This window comes from Triticum aestivum, chromosome 3D (genome assembly GCF_018294505.1).
Source record: "Triticum aestivum cultivar Chinese Spring chromosome 3D, IWGSC CS RefSeq v2.1, whole genome shotgun sequence".
NCBI lineage: Eukaryota > Viridiplantae > Streptophyta > Magnoliopsida > Poales > Poaceae > Triticum > Triticum aestivum.
Window position 1 is genome coordinate 474,236,946 of NC_057802.1, and position 20,826 is coordinate 474,257,771.

Genomic DNA, 20,826 nt, shown 5'->3' on the forward strand with positions numbered 1-20,826 from the left:
CGTCGTCGCGTTGGGCTCGGGGGGTCGGCAAAGCCGTCTACTTTCGCACGTTACGGGCAGTCATGACTGGGCATCTCCGCTTTCCTCCCTTTTCACCTCGCGCGCGCCATCTTTTCCCTCCACCACACGCCGTATAGTACTGTACCGAGTACGTACTACCGTTCGACCGATCGGTTAGTTATTTGCACATCACGATCGCTCGTCTTCGCCGTATCTTTTCGCCGCAGGCCTTGTTCCTCCGTTCTTGGGTCGCCGTCCGTCTCGGCATCGGCACCGGCGACGGCACGTCAGGATTGTTGCAGCTGCCTGCGGACAACACTTTCATCCTCCCGGCCGACGCCTTTGGCACGAGGAAAAATGGCGCGGCGGTGAAAACTGAAAAGCGGCGACTCGAGGGGGGGAAAATGCCGCAATGACGAGCTTATCAGGGGCGACGAAATCCCGATGCTCGCCCGTTTGATCAAAGGGGCGCCCTTTCTTTCTCGTTGCTCGCTTTGCTTTTCTTTTGTTCGAAAGAAAGATGCAGGTTTACGGACGTCCTACTAGCTCGTAGTTTTGGGTTTCAGCACCGGGCGATGTGACACGATAAAGAACACTATTATCGCTTATGAAATCACATCGGTCCAAAGCCAGTGCTGAAGCGGAGGCTGTGGAAAAAGCACTCCTTTTATTTTCCTTTCCCTTTGAGAAAAGGGCTGGAGTAAACGTGCGAGATTTCGTGACCAAGCCATTATCTCAGGGAGAATGATGTGATCAAGTACGAGATGAAGATGACATAAAGCAATTACTCTGAGTTTGCATCCAACCGCATTAAAGCATCTACAACATGACGTCTCAAACCATCCCTCATACGTCCGCGGACGTGTCCACACAGGAGAAGAAAAACGTGACCCAATCGGACCACTCATATCATCCCTATACGTCTGGGCTGTCCGCGAACCCTCATATCCATCTTAAATATGGGGAGGATACGATGGCTCGCGTACGCGCCCGGGCGCGCCTGGGCATTCCGCCACGTAGGACGCGGCCCCACCCTGGACCATATTTTCTCTTTCTTTATTCATTCTTTTATTTCTTTCTCTTCATCTCCACCAACCACGTGCAAGTGACCGGACATATGAGAAGAAAAATGAGAAGTGTGGCCGCGCGGACGGATAAATAGGGGATCAAAACGGACACGCCGGGCGCGTCCGCTGGCAAGGGTCATATTTGCTATGTCCGGCTGTAGACGCTCTTAGGTGATGTAAAGCGAGGCGCCGTTTGGAACACAGGAATTCAAAATGCAGAAATAGAAGAAACACAGAAATAGAGATACCATCTATCCTGGATTCCTACCGAAACTAAGGCCCTGTTCGGATCCCCTCCGCTCACCAACTGCAGCTCCCGGAGCAGATGGAGCGCCAGCACAATTGCAGGGAGCGACTCGAACCCAGCTCCTCGCGTGGAGCGGAGTTACGAAACTGGAGAGCTTCCGAACATGTAGTAAAGCTACATCAAACAGCCAAACTATCGTTAAGATGTCATCGCAAGAAAGACGCGGAAATTGTAGATACTGTTCCAATGAGGAAGAAGAAGAAAACATGGGGTTGGACCACATGTTTGGTTTCCTTCAAAATTTCTACGAAATAGTCTATTCCATAGGAATTTCAAAGGAATGTAGGATGGCAATTCCTCGATTCCAAACGGCACAAACGAAAAAAAAATTGTAAGAATTCTATCCTCCAAAATTTATATATTTTTCCTTTATTTCAAAAACCACCACGTTGGCTTTTTTGAGCTTCTCTTTCCCCTCTCACGATGCGATTAGGGAGAAGCCTTCCTCTCCTCGATCTCTGTCGACGAGCGCGTGGATTCGCCACCCCTCCATCTACCGCTCAGCAGGGCGGTGGTGAGGAGGGAATCTTGGTGCCTCGCCTCTTGGTGGTAGATAGTTAGTGTTCTAGTCCTCGCATGGGCGGAGCTTGGATGAATGGCGAAGCTTTTTCTTTGACTCAGTCTTTCGGGCTCCGATCCTTCTTGAGTTCGTCTGTGGATTAGATATACCTCTGATGTAGATTTCTGCCAACTCCTCTAAGCGGCGATGTAGGGTTTCTTGTCATGCGTACGCAACAGCGAGATATTTTTTCTCGAATACGCACGAGTGTGCGTATCATTCATTAAAGAGAGGGGGAAAGACTCCCAAATATCCACCCGGGCTACAATATTTACACGACACACGCCCAACTCCACCAACACACTAAGGCAGACTACTCACGATCTGTCTGCCCACTACCTAGCTCCTCAAACCCTCTAACGTCACCCTTAAACAATCCAGCTTTTGCCCAAAGCTTCCCCTCCTCCTGGATCCGCTCCTTAACTCGTGGCAGAGATACTGATGCCCCGTTGAACACGATGTCGTTTCGATGCTTCCAGATTGTCCATAAGGTGAGAATGCATTTAGCTCTTAATGGTCTGCGATGTGTCGGATGCTGGTCCTGCCTCAAGCACCAAGAGCTCAAAGTCTCATTCTGAAGCGGCTCTAGCTCCTGTAGCCCTGTCATCCTCCCCATCTCGTGCCAGACTTGTCTCGCAAACACACAGCCAAGGAGTAGGTGCTCAATTGATTCATCGTGTTGGTCGCAGGAGGGGCACGCATCCTGATGCGGCAGCCGGCGCTTGGCCAGTCGGTCTGACGTCCAACATCTGTTTTGGATCGCGAGCCAGAGGAAGAAGCGACGGTTTAGTGGCGCGTTTGATTTCCAGGTAAACTCCGCCGTTGGTGATACTTCCAGACCCATGAAATTTGCCGCATATGCAGAGCGCGCGGAGAAGTTCCCGTTTTGCTCCCAAGTCCAGGTAGTTCTGTCATCCTCTCCTTCCACTAGTTGCGTGCCTGCCACCCTTTGCCACAGAGCCAGGAATTGTGCCATTTCATTAGCAGAGAGGTTTGGTCCGATGTCTCTCGCCCAGTGCTCATCAGTGAGCGCGATTAGGTGTCAGGTTCTTCAGGTCGATTCAAGGATTGAATGACGACTGCAGCTCCGAGGCGTTATTTCCTAGGGGCACGTGCACGAAGACTTCCTGGCTGTCATCATCAAGATCAGGCCGGCTCCGATATAGGAGCGGCGACAACGGCTTGTTTTGGCGCCGATAGCAGTCAGGCGATGGTCCATGAACCTTTTATAATTTTTATTATGTTTAAGATGTTTTGTCCTTCCTATAAATCTTTATAGTAGAGCTACCTTTTTTTTTTTAAAAAAAAGGGGGGGCTAAACGACATCAATTTGGCCTGCCTGCAGTATCTGATGTTCTGAACCAAGATCTGTGGCTCTGCCGCAATACTCCAATCCTCCATGAGAATGTTTACTAGTAAAAAACTAGGTTAATTTTTCCTGTCACACCAACCAAGGCCAATGAAACAAAAAAAGAAAACCTAGGTTAATGCTCGACATGCCATAACATATTCTCCTCTGCTCCTCGTCCATTCTTTTGGAGAAGGCAGGCAGCAACGGCCGGCGTGCATGCCCCGGCTCAGCTTGATTAACTAATCGAAGATCTCACTGCTGCCATCAGACAAAAACAAACAAGAAGATACACTTGGATATGTGCAAGCCAAGCCAAGGCACATCACACACATGCGTGGTGACTATTCCGATCAGCGATCAAAGGAGTGCCAAGGTACGTACGTAGGGGGAGCAAAAGCGAACAAAAGGAGAGCCCCCATGATTAATTTATCGCCCCTAAGCTCGAGAAGGCGACAGCCCCGGTCTCCTATCATGTGCCGAGCTCGCCCCATAATCTATCTAAAACTGCTGCGGCTAATCTCCTAGGTTCTGTAGATCAGATGCATTCCCACAAGGCCAGATGACAGCAAAACTTTAGTAATTTGCTCTTGCCTGGCTAGTAGGACAAATCTGAAGCGGCGAGGAAGGACAGCGTTGGCTGCTGCTGCATTGGCTTTGTGGTGGAGGGGAAATTACCGGTTAGGTCGTCATGCGCTTTTGGGGCCTGGGCATGTGGGAGCGGGAAATGAGGATAGAAAGGGAAAAGCCGGAAAGGCCAAACCTCACATCAACTCGTGTCAACAAAAGCTTCTTAGAGATGCTTACGCTTTCAAATTGCTTTGACCGGGCAGGATTAGAACTATCTGGATGCACAAAAACCCCATGCAAATCGTGCATCATCCTGTGACTGTCACTCTGTGAGTCAAGCCTTCACTGATTGCATTGTCATGACAGGGGTCCTTTTCTCCACAAAATGCCATTGATTTTCTTTTCCTTTTTTGAGGATGATACCTTTGGTTCCTTGCCCAGTACCAGGGTTCAGTATATCAGCTTATTCAGCACAAATCTCTTTTTAGCAGAGTATTCAGAGGGTTTTTTTTACAGTGAGTGAGCAGAGCATTTCTCGGAACTACAAGCGCTGCATCGCGCAAAGCCCATTGATGGTCTCGAAGCGGCGGCTTGGCTAGATGGGAAGCTGTGTAGCAGCAGGAAAGAGCAAAAGCAGAGTGCATGTTGGTCACGAATCAATCCCTGTTCCTTCGGGCGCGCGCGCACGGCGTCGGTGGCCGGCCGGCCGTTGCGCCGTGCGAAAGGGAAAAGGAAAACGGGCGCAAGGTGGCGTTTTTTTACCACGCGCGTGCAAGGTTATTCGCAAATAATCACCTTTGGATCAGCCAAATCCCGATCGATCGATCGCCTCCGCCCCAGAATGTGAGAGAGACGCTACGCTCGGGAGCGCACACAAAGCAACAAGCGAGCCACGGAGCCCGAGAAGGCAGAGCTGCAAAGCAAAAGGAACTATAGACACAGAGAGAGAGAGAGAGCGAGGTGAGAGAGCGGGGGAGCGAGCTCGCCGGGGCCCGTGATCCGCCTTTAACTTTCGCTTTCCTCTCCCCACGCCCCTTCTAAAAACCGGCCATGCCCGCCGGCATCCACAACCCGCTCACTCCTCCCAGAACCAGAGTGGCACGAGCAAACGTTGGATCGCTGTGAGGTGACGTCGACGCGCGGTCTGGTGGGGGGAGGGGAGGCGAGGCGAGGGCACGGCAATGTCGCTGCACATGGACCCGCCGGCGCCGCCGCGACGCTCCAACGTCACCAGCTGCGACCTGCACCCGGACGAGGCCTTCACCGGCTTCTGCACCGCCTGCCTGCGCGAGCGCCTCGCGGGCCTCGAGGCGTCCGCGGCCGCGGCCTCCGCGCCCGGCCGCCGGTCCACGTCCGCCATCCGGTCCCTCTTCGCCCGGCCGTTCGCGGCGGGCGCCTCGTCGTCCGCGGCTGGGGCGGTGGCCGAGCCGCCGGACCTGCGGCGGTGCAAGTCCTTCTCGTGCGGCCGCGGCGGGGACGCGCTCTCCGCTGCCGCTGCCGCGGCGGCCGCGGTTGCCAGGGGCGACGAGCCGCAGCGGCACTCGTGCGATGTGCGGGGGCGTGCCACGCTCTCGGCGCTCTTCCACCAGGACGACCGTGACCGCGTCCGCGACGGCACGGCGTTCGGGTCCTTCCCGGTCTCCTCCTCCGCCGCTGCCGCCGTGGCGCTCACCGCCGGCGTCGCGCTTCCGCCCCAGCAGCCGCCGCTGTTACCACGGCGCGTGCTGGAGGATTTCTCGGAGGAGGACATCCCCGTGGTCATGGAGCGCGAGGACGAGATAATGCCGGTGTTCGAGCCCGTCCTTCCGGTGGACACCTCCGGCGAGATTGTTGAAGCCGAGCCCAATGCCGCCCGGGATGTCAAGGCCATGAAGGATCACATTCACACAGATCTCGAGTCGTCGGAGCCCGTGAAGCCGCCGCCAAAAGACCTGAAAGAGATCGCCGGGAGCTTCTTTGGCGCCTCGGTGTTCAGCAAGAAGTGGCAGAAATGGAGGCGCAAGCAGAAGCTCAAGAAGGAGGCCGCCGTGAGCAAGGCCGCTGCAGCGGCAATGCCACCGCCGGAGAAGCCATCCAAGCCATCGTTCCTTCGGCGGCGCCGCCTCCGAGGGGAAGCCGGCTCGGAGAACGCATTGGGGCGGCGCTCGTGCGACACCGACCCGCGTTTCTCCCTCGACGCCGGCCGCATGTCCATCGACGACGCCGGCCGCATGTCCATCGACGACGCCGGCTTCACCTGGGACGAGCCACGCGCGTCGTGGGACGGGTACTTGTTCGGTGCGGGGTCCGGCATTGGCCTCGGCCGCGCGCCTCCGCCGCTCTCCCGCCTCCCGCCCATCCTGTCCGTCATGGAGGACACCCCGGCCGCCGTCGTCGAGCGGTCAGACGGCCAAATCCCCGTGGAGGACGATGGCGACCTTGAACCTCCAGGGGGATCCTTCCAGACGAGAGACTACTACTTCGATTCTTCCAGCCGGAGGCGCCGGAGCCTGGAGCGCACCAGCTCGGTCCGCCGGCCGTCCTTCGAGGTCACCGAGCCGAAGCCAGCACCCGCCGCAGCGAACGGCAACGAGTCCCCCATCGCCATTGGCGGCTCAGAGTTCTACCACTTCCACCACGCCGAGGACCTGCTGGACCGGGGCTTCAGCTCCAACTCCCTGGTGGAGGACATCTCGGCGAGCCTGGAGGCGGCAATGTCCGGGCCGGCGAAGAAGCCACCCCGCTGGCGCAAGGCGTGGAGCCTGTGGGGGTTCATCCACCGGCGAGCCGCCGGGCGCAGGGGCGGCGGGCCGTCCGACATCGCGGACCGGTCGTTCTCGGAGCCGTGGCCGGACCTGCGCGGCGGGCGCGGGGCCGGCGGGCAGAACAACATGCAGCGGTGCAACAGCAACCTGAGCGCGCGCAGCTCGTTCAGCAGCAACAGCGGTGGGCTCGGCAGCTCGAGGCGCAGCTACGTGGACGTGAACGGGAACGTGAGGCGGAGAGGGGGCGAGGAGCCGCACGTGCTGGAGCGGAACCGCAGCGCGCGGCACTCGCCGCCAGGGCGCGTCGACAACGGCATGCTGCGGTTCTACCTGACGCCGATGCGGAGCGGCGGCGGCGGCGTGGGCGCGCGGCGAGGCGTGCCGGGGGGCAAGGCCGGGCGGCAGCTGACCTCGCAGTCGTTCGCCCGGAGCGTGCTCCGCCTGTACTGAACCGAACCCAGCGCCGCAGCTGGAGGGGGGCCGGTGATAGTAGCCATAGCCATAAATCTTGGTGTAGTATTGTACTAAGCTCGATCTTGCTGTTTCTTTCTCTTCATTTGGGGGTGGGGTGGGGGGTGGTGGATAACACGCAGGCAGTTCATATTTAATTTCCTCTTGCATTTTAGTGTCCTCGTCGTATGATCCAGCGGTTCTTGTCGTTAAATCATAGTACCATCAGTTGATGTTCTGGACGTGTCATGCCTAGGAAGCACGAGCTTGTTGCGATCTTGTGTCAATCTGCGCCTGCTAATTCTTGGAGGCAACCCTGGTTCTGGTTGTGGCTCCCCGGTTTAAAGAAAGCCCGGCGCACGCTAGACCGGCATCATCGCTTTGTGTCAAGTTGTCAAACGCGAGGGGCCCCTGCCCGTGCAGGTACCAAGTCTTTTTGGCCTTTTCAATCGTGCGGAAATTCCTCTTCCTTCCTTCCGAGTCCCGACCTTTGAGTCCCGAGAGGCGAGCATGACATGGACGTGGACGTGGACGGGCACGTACGTACTACTGGTTTCCAACGTTGGCGGTACAGGGATCGGGCCCGTCCACTGCACGTGATTGGTCTTTAAAGGGTGGGGTCGGGCCGTGCTTTCCTTGCCGCCGCCTCGGAAACCGTTAAAGGCGTCCCATATTCCTATCCTCCGCTGGCTGGCCGCGTCCGCGCTTGTTCTCGTCGGATCAGACATCAGTGTGGGTCGTGAGCGTGCCCACCCACCGGCAGAGCAAGGAGAGTTGGGCCCTCGGCCGGGTCGAGCCGTCGCTCGCCGCTCTGCTGCTTTTGTTCACTGCTACTAGCTGCCCGATTGCGCCGGCGGACTTCTCGCCGCGCCGGCCCGCTGCCGGTTCAGACACAGAGCTCCTGCCGTTTCTACCCTCCTCGCCGCACCCATGTTCCCATGCACGTACTACCTCACAAACGACCCTACTATCTCCACGCACATAGATTTGTAACAGAAGTATGTCAGAAATTTTAAACTAAACAGACGAGATTTATGCAAACCGGACAGATTTTTGTATAAACCGAAAGAGATACACGCAAACACGGCAGAATTCATATAAACATGAGGAGTTCATTACATTTCAGACATATACTTTAACTAAAAGCATAGCTCGTGACTCTGGAGGTATAATTTCTGACATACTTCTGTTACAAATCTAATCTAAATGATCACCCGCGTCCGTTCCCCGTGTCTGACCATGAGCCCCGAGAAGTGAAGCTTCGGCACTTGCCTTCGCCTTCTCCTGTTTCGCCTCGGCGCTCTCCAGCTCTACCTCCGCACCGCAGTTTGAGCGACTAATCGGCCGTGAATTATCAGCCCACCAAGTTTGGCTTCAGGTGGAGGGGAAGAGCGGCGGACTTACTGGGACCCGAGCGGCGACAACCTACCATGCACTACTCTTTCTCACTGTCGGCAGCAGGACTCGACCAGTGCCGCCTTCTCCGCCACGTCCGAGTCCGGTGTGATCGCCTTGCCGACATCGAGCACCTCCGCCTGGTGGTGCTCTTGAAGGAGCTGGAGGTTGTAGGCCGCGTCGACCTGCTTCTCCCGCACCATGTACATGTAATGGGCACAGGCCTCGCCGATGGTCATGGTGCAATGCACCCATGAAGGTGGCGCCGGCTCGTCCTCGGTCATCTCCTCCATTGGGACGGCGTCGGCGTGCGGCTACCTGCCGGCCTGCCACCCAGCAACAATGGCGGCCATCTCCTTCTTCTACTCCGGCGACAGTCCGTCCTAGAGAGCTTTGGAGCGCGAGGAGGCCATGGTGGGAGTGGTGCGAAGAGGAGAAATGGACAAGAGGAGGATGAATGCGGCTATGGTTGGTGTTGTAGTTTATATAGCGGGCGAATGACAATGGTGGGCAGCAAATGAACTGACGGTTGGCACCGGAGTAGGTTCCTCGGCAACCATGTGTCATTAGTATGGGCGGCAGACAGGCGGACGGATGCCCGTGGTGTTATTTTAACGCGAAACAGTCACGTGAACCGGGAAGCGGCGCGGGCGGTGTCGGTGCTAAATCCAGCATATCTCGAGGTAGGGATCCTAAGCTAGGCTTCTTGGTGCGGTGGTAACATGGACACATGATTTTACCCAGGTTCGGGCTCTCTCGAAGAGATAATACCCTACGTCATGCTTCTCATTGTATTGATATGGGGGATTGTACATAGTACATGTATCTACCACGAGATTGCTGTGTATGATTCTAATGATCTAGAATATTATCTATCGACTAGCCTGGCCTCGGCTTGTATAATGTACCGGAGGCCTAGGATAACAAGAGTCCTAATCGAATATGTTGCTGGAGAGGAGTCCTTGTCTTGATCACCAAGTCTTGTGGAATCTTCCCCGTATATGTCATGGGGCAGCCCAAAGTGGCCCATTAGTGAACCACCATGGGGTCCTCGTCCCGGACCTCTAGCCGGGGGACGACGTGGTGAGTGCCCCTAGTCCAGGACACCGCCAGTAGCCCCCTAAACTGGTCTTCAAGTTGGGGATGCTCCTCAGTTCGTCTGAATTGTTTTTCGTCTTCGGCCGTCGGTCTTGAAAGCTGGTTCAACAAATCTTCCCATCTCCGATCTTGAGGATCGCCGAGGTGTATCCCAAGAGTTCACACGCCGGGCATCCGAGGAGCCCCATTACGTTCTCAGCTTTTATCAATGCCTTGTTATGTTTACGCCACACCTCGGGTTCGAAGCTTTTCCCGTGCGGGGGTGTCCTCTTGCATCCGAGCTCCAACACCGGACTGCATCCGAGGTGTCTTTTTTAGCCAAGCTCAACTGCCGGTCGGCATCCGAGGTGTTACCTCGGTCTTGAAAAAGTTGAAAGGGTTCAGCCGAGCTTAATGCCGGAAAAGTCTTCTACGAAGCCGGCCATTTGCATCCAAGTTTTATGCTAGAGTGCTTCCGAGGTGGTGCTCCACCTCGGCCTTGGGCTCATATTATTATGATTTTTTTATTAGTGCAATTTATTCTCCGCCAAGATGTATAACCAGTAGCCCTCAAGGTGTGTGTTGGCTCAAAGCTACGGTATGCACCTAAAGGATGGCATAAACCGCTGATCCCAGTTGCCCCTGAGACTAAGGTCGATTCATGAAATTGGCTTGAGGATCAAGTCCCTGCTCGGCAACATACTTTAGGAACAAAAATGCGGTGCGCAATAGCTTCCAAGACTCAGGTTGGGTGCGGCCGACCAACCTGAGGATAGTAATCTCCTCGGAAACTGTTTTGCAGTTGTAGTTTCAGCATTGAATCGCAAATGCAATATCCCCTGAACCACTAGTCGGGTGGCAACACCAGATCAGGGGATCGATGTGCCCATTTAATGGCTTTTAATTGAGAAGCGCGAAGCCCAGTAGCCAACGAGCCTTAATTTGGGCACGTGTGGCCGAATTAAGGATCTATATATGTTTGACACAAATTTTTACTATGTTTGAGACCGACTTCTTGGCAAGTGAATAAAGATCTCTTAAAGGATTTGGCGCTAGTGAAAGCCGAGCTTGCCAAGGTCGACCTCAAGGGGTTTGATGGAAAGGAAATCAAAGCCAACAGGAATTATAAGAGCGTTATGTCAGCTGCTCGGTTGTCTCGGCGAGACTGTGCCCTTGACTCTTTAATATATGGGCTGGAGTAAATTGACTTTAATCACAATTGATGTATAATAATTCTATGTATCCAAGTACTTTACATCATTAACACTTGGATCTGCGTTGTACAAAACTTTGTTGGCCGACCATCGGTTTCAATCTCCTCTGCTAGTAGGCCAAGAGTGTTTGTCCTACTTTATAAAGGCTGTATGAGGGCGAATATTGACGGCAAACAAGGCAACACGGCCATATGGTTTTATAAACAAAGGTATGCGGAGAGTATGTTATATTACTATTTAACGTAAGAAACATCTTTTGGGAAAAAAGTTCCTTTACCCAGGCCATCATGTTGACCATGATCTTGAAACCTCACCTTTAATCAATGTGAGAAGAAAATACTAAGGATTTAGTTTGGTGAAGTTCCCAAACTCTATGGTCTAGTGAACCAAAATTTTCACTTGCGTCGTTACCGACCAATTATATTCTTAAGACAGCTAGCTTTTCGCTTCACCCGTCCGAGGTACAAACCCGGATGACCCGGCAGTAACAATCACAGAGGTGCTCCCTTTACCCCCTAGTCAAACAATAGGAACTAAGGGGTAAGCACAAGAGCCAGGCAACCCAGCTTGGCCAAAATCTTAAGTCAAATTGATGCACATTTATGACTTTATAACGATGATTATCGAAGACAACACTCATATATTGAATACAAATGCTGATGATATGTTGTGATAGTCAGCTTTTAAGCTGTACCTTGCCACTTGATGCTATATGTTTATTTTGACTCCATTGCGACCGTTTATCATTTGAAAGTGGTCCATCATCGGCTTCCACCCTTTGTAGAAGCTACGCAAGGTGTTTCCGCAGTAACAACACAACCCTTAGCCTACATTTCGGTACCTGGAGGCGGTTGTGTTAGCGAAAACGAGGCAATCAGATATTCAGGATTTATAACTTTCATTTAGTCATAGGAGCTTAAAGTTGGGAGGCCAGTTACTAGCCTTTGGTTAGTGCTCGGCATTAGCTGAGGTCAAGAGATGCATTAACACTTCGTCCAATTTTATGAAAGGCCCATGGTTTAACACGAGGTAACCTCTATCGATCTATAGTTTGACGAAGGCATCGGATCACTGACCAGTTTACGCTTATTGTGATAGTTAGTTTTCGGCTTTCTCCATTGAGACACTTGACCAGTTAGACCAGAAGTACAATCGCAGTAGTTCTTCCTTTACCCTTAGCCGAAAATCGGGAACGTAAGGAGTAAGCACAGGAGCCGGGCAACCCAACTATTGACCAAAGACACAATTGGAAACCAATGCATATAAAGCAATACCCGAGAACTTTTTGCCGAGGACTCCATGGGGTACCTTGGCTTTTGGTGGGTTCAGGTCTAGTCGCAGCCTCAAATTAATATTGCCGATGCTTTAAAGGCGCCTGGTGTTGCATTGCGAGAGTTACACTCAGAAAACAAAAACACTTACATAAAATTTTTACGTCTAAATTAAATCAAGTTTTTTTGTGCCAATCTGAAATTGGTCTTAAAATTTGTGCTTCCATCGTGCTTTAACATGACACATCCGATCTCTAAACTTCAAGTGGGTCAGCCTTCGGCTTCAACCTCCCTTCCCGAAGGCGGAGTGTCGGTGTACTAAGACATGGGTGCCTTAGTACCCTGATACGTCTCCAACGTATCTATGATTTTTGATTGTTCCAAGCTATTATATTATTTGTTTTGGATGTTTTTTATGCATTAATATGCTATTTTATATTATTTTTTGGACTAACCTACTAACCTTGAGCCCAGTGACAGCTTCTGTTTTTTCCTTGTTTTTGAGCTTCGCAGAAAAGGAATACCAAACAGAATAAAACTTCACGATGATTTTTCTTGGACCAGAAGACACCCAGGAGACTTGGACTTCAAGTCAGAAGATCCACGAGGCGACAACAAGGGTGGAGGGCGCGCCCCCTACCTTGTGGGGCCCTCGTGACTCCCCGGACCTAGTTCTGCCTCCTATATATTCACATATATCCCAAACCACCAGAAGCATCCACGAAAACACTTTTCCACCGTCGCAACCTTCTGTTCCCGTGAGATCCCATCTTGAGGCCTTTTCCGGCATCCTGCCGGAGGGGGATTCGATCATGGAGGCATCAACCCTATTGCCCTTCCGATGAAGTGAGTAGTTTACCACAGACCTACGGGTCCATAGCTAGTAGCTAGATGGCTTCTTCTCTCTCTTTGATTCTCAATACCATGTTCTCCTCGATGTTCTTGGAGATCTATCCAATGTAATCTTCTTTTGCGGTATGTTTGTCGAGATCCGATGAATTGTGGATTTATGATCAGCTTATCTATGAATATTATTTGAATCTTCTCTGAATTCTTATATGCATGATTTGATATCTTTGTAATTCTTTTCGAATTATCGGTTTGGTTTGGCAAACTAGATTGGTTTTTCTTGCAATGGGAGAGGTGCTTAACTTTGGGTTCAATCTTAAAAGATTTCACCCAGTGACAAAGTAGGGGTAGCGAGACACGTATTAAATTGTTGCATCGAGGATAAAAAGATGGGGTTTATATCATATTGCATGAGTTTATTCCCCTACATCATGTCATCTTACTTAAGGCGTTACTCCGTTCTTTATGAACTTAATACTCTAGATGCATGCTGGATAGCGGTCGATGTGTGGAGTAATAGTAGTAGATGCATGCAGGAGTCGGACTACTTGACACGGACGTGATGCCTATATTACATAATCATTGCCATGGATATCATCATAACTTTGCGCTTATCTATCGATTGCTCGCCAGTAATTTGTTCACCCATGATGTCTACTACGCAACTTTATTCTTGTAGACACGTGTTGGGCCTCCAAGCGCAGAGTTTTGTAGGACAGTAGCATTTTCCCTCAAGTGGATGACCTAAGGTTCATCAATCCGTGAGAGGTGTAGGATGAAGATGGTCTCTCTCAAACGACCCTGCAATCAAATACAAGAAATCTCTTGTTTCCCCAACACACCCAATACAATGGTAATTTGTATAGGTGCACTAGTTCGGCGAAGAGATGGTGATAAAAGTGTAATATGGATGGTAGATATATATATTTTTATAATCTGGATAAATAAAAACAACAATGTAGCAAATAGTAAACAGGCACAAAAACGCTATTGCAAAGCTTGAAAATGAGGCCTAGGGTCCGTACTTTCACTAGTGCAATCTCTCAATAGTGCTAATATAATTGGATCATATAACCATCCCTCAAAGTGCGATTAAGAATCACTACAAAGTTCCTATCTAGTGGAGAACATAAGAATAAACTGTTTGTAGGGTACGAAACCACCTCAAAGCTATTCTTTCCGTTCGATCTATTCAAGAGTCCGTACTAAAATAACACAAAGTTGTTCTTTCCGTTCGATCTATCCTAGAGTTTGTACTAAAATAACACCAAAGCAAATTCATGTTCATAATACTCAATCCAACACAAAGAACTTCAAAGAGTGCCCCAAGATTTCTATCCGAGAAACAAAGACAAGAACATGCATCAACCCCTATGCATAGTTACCCCAATGTCACCTCGGGAATCCGCGAGTTGAGTGCCAAAACATATATAAGTGAATCAATACGATACCCCATTGTCACCACAAGTATTCAATTGCAAGACATATATCAAGTGTTCTCAAATCCATAAAAGTATTCAATCCGATAACAACGAAATCTCAAAGGGAAAAACTCAATTCATCACAACAAGATAGAGAGGGGAAAACACCATATCATCCGACTATATTAACAAAGCCCGTGATACATCAAGATCCTGACATCTCAAGAACACGAGAGAGAGAGAGAGATTAAACACATAGCTACTGGTACAAACCCTCAGCCCCGAGGGTGGACTACTCCCTCCTCATCGTGGTGGTCGCGGGGATGATGAAGATGACCACCGGTGATGATTTCTCCCTCCGGCAGAGGGCCGGAACGGGGTCTAGATTGGTTTTCGGTGGCTACAGTGGCCTGTGGCAGCGAAACTTCTGATCTAGGTTCACCCCCAGGGTTTTTGGAATATTTGGGAATTTATAGGGTAAAGAGGGGGTGCGGGAGGCCACCAAGGTGGGCACAACCACCTGGGCACGCCTGGGCCCCCAGACGCGCCCTGGTGGGTTGTGCCCCCCTCGGGGCACCCCAGGTGCTGCTCTGGCCCATTGGTGGTCTTCTGGTCCATAAAAATTCCACAAAAAGTTTCGCGGTGTTTGGATTCCATTTGATATTGATTTCCCGCGATGTAAAAAAGAAGAAAAAAACAGCAACTGGCACTGGGCACTGGGTCAATAGGTTAGTCCCAAAAAATGATATAAAGTTTCTATAAAATGATTGTAAAACATCCAAGAATGATAATATAATGGCATGAATACTTCATAAATTATAGATACGTTGGAGACGTATCGGCATCCCCATGCTTAATTCCTACTCGTCCTCGAGTAGGTAAATGATAAAAGAAATAATTTATGAAGTGTGAGTGCTAGCAAAGTGCACAAGTTTGATCAATGACAATTTCAATCACTTTTCCTAGCATCATAACAACAATTCTTTCTCATAAAATTTCTCATGCTAAAGTAGCAACCAATTCACATGTTAAGGTTCAAACAATGAATTCTCTTGAAACTCAACAACCTATGTTCTCAGTCACCAAGCAATTGTAACTCAACTTATTCAACAGAGTTTAAGTAAGAGCTCCACATACACAACCATCATATAGTCTTCTATGATTGCTAACACTCACTGCATACACATGAGCAAAACGTTTCAACCGCACACATAGAATGATAGGGGCTTATTGTTTTGCCTCCCAAGGTATTCACCTCAAGCGTGATGTCAACAATAATAACTCATGCGACCCATATCCAACTGGATATATGTGCCTAGATCTTTCCTCACCACATGATGCTTGCCAAAAGAGAAAAATAAAAAGGAATAGAGAGAAAAACTTTGACTCTTTGCATAAAAGTAAATACTGAAAAGTAAAAGATAGGCCCTTCGCAGAGGGAAGCAGAGGTTTCCATGCGCTTATTTGTTTGTATGCTCAACCCCTTAGTGCAAAAGAACGTCATGTTATATTTCCACTTATGATAGCAACCTTTGTTATGCAGTCTGTCACTTTTATTCTTTGCCATCACAAGTTCGTACAACGCTCAATTTTCTCTTACACTAAATGATCAACACTTTTAGAAGCAATTTTTATTGCCTTATTGAACTGATGACAACTTACTTGAAGGATCTTGCTCAATCCTTAGGTAGGTATGGTGGACTCTTGAAAATAAGATTTGGGTTTAAGGGTTTTTGGATGCACAAGTAGTATCTCTACTTTTTGCGGAATTTTTGGCTAGCAAAGATGGGGGGAAAGCACCACATGTTGAAGGATCTATGACAATATAACTTCTATGTGAATATGAACAAACATAAATAATTACGTTGTCTTCCTTGTCCAACGTCAACAATTTTGGCATATAATATTTTGATGGGGGCTCACAATCACAAAGATTTCTAAGATATGGTATTTGCATGTGAAAGTTCTCTTCCTTCTACTAATCATTCATGAATTGCTTGTATGACCAATATTGTGATTGTCAAGCTTCAAAATATTTCACTTTCTTAACCCAATGTGAAGGTACCATTAGGCATGATATAATTTCAACTTCATGACATTCAATTTATTAAACAATTTACTCATAGGATATAAGTGAAGCACAAGAGTAAATTACAAGCTACTCCAAAAAGATATAAGTGAAGATCATGAGCATAATATTTCTTTCTCTCAAATTAATTTAAGTGAAGCAACCAAAAATTTCTTCAAAAATACTAAAGCACACCGTGCTCAAAAAGATATAATAAGCACTAGAGCAATTCCAAAGAAAAGAGCTTCGTTGACGGGATGTGCGTGCCGCTTACCTAGCCTTCATGGCAACTATTTGAGGATTCTATTTTATTTAAAAACTTTCAGATCTAAGTAATTGATTAAAATAGCAAGCAAAACAAAATAAAATTACATTCCAAGGACAGCACAACTCATGTGAAGAAGCAAAAACTTAGGCTCAACCGATACTAACCGATAATTGTTGAAGAAGAAAGGTGGGATGCCTACCGGGGCATCCCCAAGCTTAGATGCTTGAGACTTCTTGAATATTATCTTGGGATGCCTTGGGCATCCCCAAGCTTGAGCTTTTGTGTCTCCTTAATTCTTCTCATATCACGGTTTTCCTAAATCTCAAAAGCTTCATCCACACAAAACTCAAGCTTGGGGATGCCTGTCGGGGCATCCCTAAGCTTAGATGCTTGAGACTTCTTGAATATTATCTTGGGATGCCTTGGGAATCCCCAATCTTGAGCTTTTGTGTCTCCTTAATTCTTCTCATATCACGGTTTTCCTAAATCTCAAAAGCTTCATCCACACAAAACTCAACAAAAACTCGTGAGATAAGTTAGTATAAACTAATGCAAAAACCTTATCATTCTCTACTGTAGCAAATCACTAAAATTATTATTCAACATTGCATAATACATTCCTCTGCATATTGAATACTCCTATCCTCAAATAGGATCATTAAACAAGCAAACATATGCAAACAATGCAAACATAACAACAATCTGCCAAAATAGTACAGTCTGTAAAGAATAGAGTATCAATACTTATTCAATTCCAAAAGTTATGAAAATTTACCACCCTGTATAAAATTTATTAGAGCTTATTTTGCAAAAAGTTTCAAAATTTATCATATTCTGACTTTTCTAAGGAATGTTTGCAGCATCGATAAACTTTCTGTTTTGAAACAGCAACATGTAGACTTGCAAAATAAGCATGGCAAATGCTATACTTGACATTTTTATTGAAATAAAAGATGCAAAACATTATTATAAATAACAGAAAGCAAATACTAACAAAATAAAATGACGCTCCAAGCAAAACTCATATCATGTGACGAACGGAAACATAGCTTCAAGTGAGGTTACCGATAATGTTGGAGACGAAAGAGGGGATGCCTTCCGGGCATCCCCAAACTTAGTTGCTTGGATCTTCCTTGAATATTTCCTATGGGGTGCCTTGGGTATCCCCAAGCTTTGGTTCTTGTCACTCCTTATTCTCCTCATATCGATAGCTCACCCAAAACTTGAAAAGTTCAATCACACAAAACATAACGGAACTTTGTGAGATAGGTTAGTATGATAAAGAGCAAACCATTCCACTTTTGGTACTGCCAAAGACAAGATTCATAATTGTTCTCACACAATTCCTACTGTAGCATATCATTTCTACAATTTATATTGAGCAATATAAGCCATAGAAACTAGAAAACAAGCAAACTATGCATTGAAAATAGAATCTGTCAAAAACAGAACAGTCTGTAGTAATCTGTACTCAAACCATACTTCTGATACTCCAAACATTCTTAAAAAGTTAGGAACACGTGATAAATTTGTCTATTAAACTTCTTCAAAAATAATCAACTCAAAATCACTATTCTGTTAAAAATGAGAATTATTTTTGTGAGCGCAAAAGTTTCTGTTTTTCAGCAAGATCAAATCAACTATCACCCAACATGACCCCAAAGGCTTTACTTGGCACTTTATTGAAATGAAAGCAATAAAACATGATTAATACAGTAGCTTAATCATGTGAACACACAAAAACAGTAGGTAAAAGTTTTGGGTTGTCTCCCAACAAGCGCTTATCTTTAATGCCTTTTAGCTAGGCATGATGATTTCAATGATGCTCGCAAAAAAGATAAGAATTCAAACACAAAGAGAGCATCATGAATCACATGGCAAGAACATTTAAGCCTAACATACTTCCTATGCATATGGATTTTGTGAGCAAGCAATTTATGGGAACAAGAATCAACTAGCATAGGAAGGCAAAACATGCATAACTTCAAAACTTTCAACATAAAGAGAGGAAACTTGATATTTGTGCAATTCCTACAAGCATAAGTTCCTCCTTCATAATAATTTTCAGTAGCATCATGAGTGAATTCAACAATATAGCTATCACATAAAGCATTCTTTTCATGATTCACAAGCATAGAAATTTTATTACTCTCCACATCAGCAAATTTATTCTCATGAATAGTAGTGGGAGCAAACTCAACAAAATTACTATCATGGGATTGAAAATTAAAATCATGCTGATAAGTTTCATGGTTATCATTATTCAATATAGCATACTTGTCATCACCATAATCATCATATATAGGAACTTTGTTGTCATAATCAATTGCAACCTCCTCCAAAATAGTGGATTCATCATTAAATAAAGTCATTACCTCTCCAAATCCACTTTCATCAATATAATCATCATAAATAGGAGGCATGCAATCATCATAATAAATTTTCTCATCAAAACTTGGGGGACTAAAAATATCATATTCATCAAATATAGCATCCCCAAGCTTATGGCTTTGCATATCATTAGCATCATGGATATTCAAAGAATTCATACTAGCAATATTGCAATCATGCTCACCATTCAAATATTTCGTGCCAAACATTGTATTGAATTCTTCTTCTAACAGTTGAGCACAATTTTACGATCCATCATTTTCAAGAAAGATATTATAAAGATGATCAATAATATGATGCAACCTCAATTCCATTTTTATGTACTTCTCTTTTGTGAACCAAACTAGTGATAAAACAAGAAACTAAAAGATTCAGTTGTAAGATCTAAAGATATACCTTCATGCACTCACCTCCCCGGCAACGACGCCAGAAAAGAGCTTGATGTCTACTACACAACTTTATTCTTGTAGACACGTGTTGGGCCTCCAAGCGCAGAGTTTTGTAGGACAAGTGGATGACCTAAGCTTTATCAATCCGTGAGAGGTGTAGGATGAAGATGGTCTCTCTCAAGCGACCCTGCAATAAAATACAAGAAATCTCTTGTGTCCCAACACACCCAATACAATGGTAATTTGTATAGGTGCACTAGTTCGGCGAAGAGATGGTGATAAAAGTGTGATATGGATGGTAGAAATATATTTTTATAATCTGAGTAAATGAAAACATAAGGTAGCAAATAGTAAACGGGCACAAAAACGGTATTGCAATGCTTGAAAATGAGGCCTAGGGTTCGTACTTTCACTAGTGCAATCTCTCAACAATGCTAATATAATTGGATCATATAACCATCCCTCAAAGTGCGATGAAGAATCACTCCAAAGTTCCTATCTAGCGGAGAACATAAGAATAAATTGTTTGTAGGGTACGAAACCACCTCAAAGCTATTATTTCCGTTCGATCTATTCAAGTGTTCATACTAAAATAACAAAAAGCTATTCTTTCCGTTTGATCTATCCTAGAGTTCGTACTAAAATAACACCAAAACAAATTCATATTCATAATACTCAATCGAACACAAAGAACTTCAAAGAGTGCCCAAGATTTCTAGCGGAGAAACAAAGACAAGAACGTGCATCAACCCCTATGCATAGATTGCCCCAATGTCACCTCGGGAATCCATGAGTTGAGTGCCAAAACATATATCAAGTGAATCAATATGATACCCCATTGTCACCATGAGTATTCAATTGCTAGACATATATCAAGTGTTCTCAAATCCATAAAAGTATTCAATCTGATAACAACGAAATCTCAAAGGGAAAAACTCAATTCATCACAACAAGATTGAGAGGGGAAAACACCATATGATCCGACTATATTAACAAAGCCCCGATACATCAAGATCGTGACATCTCAAGAATACGAGAGAGAGAGAGAGAGATTAAACACATAGCTACTGGTACAAACCCTCAGCCCCGAGGGTGGACTGCTCCGTCCTCATCGTGGTGGCCGTTGGGATGATGAAGATGGCCACCGGTGATGATTTCCCCCTCCGGCAGAGTGCCGGAACGGGGTCTAGATTGGTCTTCGGTGGCTACAGAGGCATGTGGCAGCGGAACTTCTGATCTAGGTTCACCCCTAGGGTTTTCGGAATATTTGGGAATTTATAGGGTAAAGAGGGGGTGCGGGAGGCCACCGAGGTGGACACAACCCACCTGAGCGCGCCTGGGCCCCCATGCACGCCCTGGTGGGTTGCGCCCCCTCGGGGCACCCCCAGGTGCTGCTCTGGCCCATTGGTGGTCTTCTGGTCCATAAAAAATCCACAAA

General features: G+C 47.4%; 1 protein-coding gene across 1 annotated transcript; it reads left to right on the forward strand.

Moving 5' to 3' along the window:
* The first annotated feature begins 4,746 nt into the window (after positions 1-4,746).
* Positions 4,747-7,294, forward strand: LOC123079777 (protein OCTOPUS). The gene has a single exon (XM_044502581.1). The coding sequence runs from the start codon at positions 5,033-5,035 to the stop codon at positions 7,043-7,045; it is 2,013 nt and encodes a 670-aa protein (XP_044358516.1). The 5' UTR covers positions 4,747-5,032; the 3' UTR covers positions 7,046-7,294.
* The last annotated feature ends 13,532 nt before the right edge of the window (positions 7,295-20,826 follow it).